The sequence below is a fragment of the Anneissia japonica genome, unplaced genomic scaffold (genome assembly GCF_011630105.1).
Source record: "Anneissia japonica isolate Jap-2015-1 unplaced genomic scaffold, ASM1163010v1 scaffold12938_len769_cov121, whole genome shotgun sequence".
NCBI classification, from domain to species: domain Eukaryota; kingdom Metazoa; phylum Echinodermata; class Crinoidea; order Comatulida; family Comatulidae; genus Anneissia; species Anneissia japonica.
In genome coordinates, this window is record NW_022693755.1 from 1 (window position 1) to 790 (window position 790).

Below are 790 nucleotides of genomic sequence, written 5' to 3' on the forward strand. Positions count from 1 at the left end.
ATACAACATAAGAATTTAAAGACAATATCAAATATTTCTTATTTATTAACTAGGCAAAACATCTAAAGGCATGATTTAAAAGTTCCATCCATAAACCAGGAATCTGCAGCACATAGATTCTTTAGGCCATCATTGGTTGCAAATATTGTGACTCGATCTGTAGCTTCATGCATGTCACACAGAAGAAATGGTTTCTGATCATAAGTTTCCCTCCATTCACCTTCAAAGATCAAATCCTCAAGAGTCTGTGGTACGGGAGGCTGTTTCTGCCTACGTTTATAGTTTATGTTTCTCTTGAGGGAACATGCTGTAGTCATTTTCACTCTTACATCTAATTCTTGTCGAGCCATTTCGTCGAACACCAGCTGTCCAGGAGTCGCCCTTGACCTTAAAGCATCGGCATTGATTTGTTGCCTAGCCTTCTCTGCCTTCACTTCACTAGAATCTGGATCATGTGTGTGAGCTGATACAGATTTCACAACAGCACAATCTAAGTCACTTGTAAGCAAAGCCTTACACGCAAACTTCACCTTATGTGAACACTGCCAGTAGATGGAACTCTTATTCGAACTTCTCTTGATGTATAGATAACCATTATGAATTAACTTTCTGCCACCCTTGTTACTCTTAATGAACTCCATGATTGAATGACTAGTCCCTGAAAATGTGTCCTTATATACAGCATATATTAAATGTGTAGGTAACCTCAAAGCATTTAATTAAAATTACACTTTCTTTCATAAGGTGTAATACCTAAGTCATGTAGGTAATATCAAAGCATATTATTATA

General features: G+C 37.0%; 1 protein-coding gene across 1 annotated transcript; it reads right to left on the minus strand.

The window, feature by feature from the left end:
• Window positions 1-62: 62 nt before the first annotated feature.
• On the minus strand, window positions 63-754 carry LOC117100884. The gene has a single exon (XM_033240717.1). It carries the CDS (start codon window positions 639-641, stop codon window positions 63-65), a length of 579 nt encoding a protein of 192 aa, XP_033096608.1. The 5' UTR covers window positions 642-754.
• Window positions 755-790: the final 36 nt, after the last annotated feature.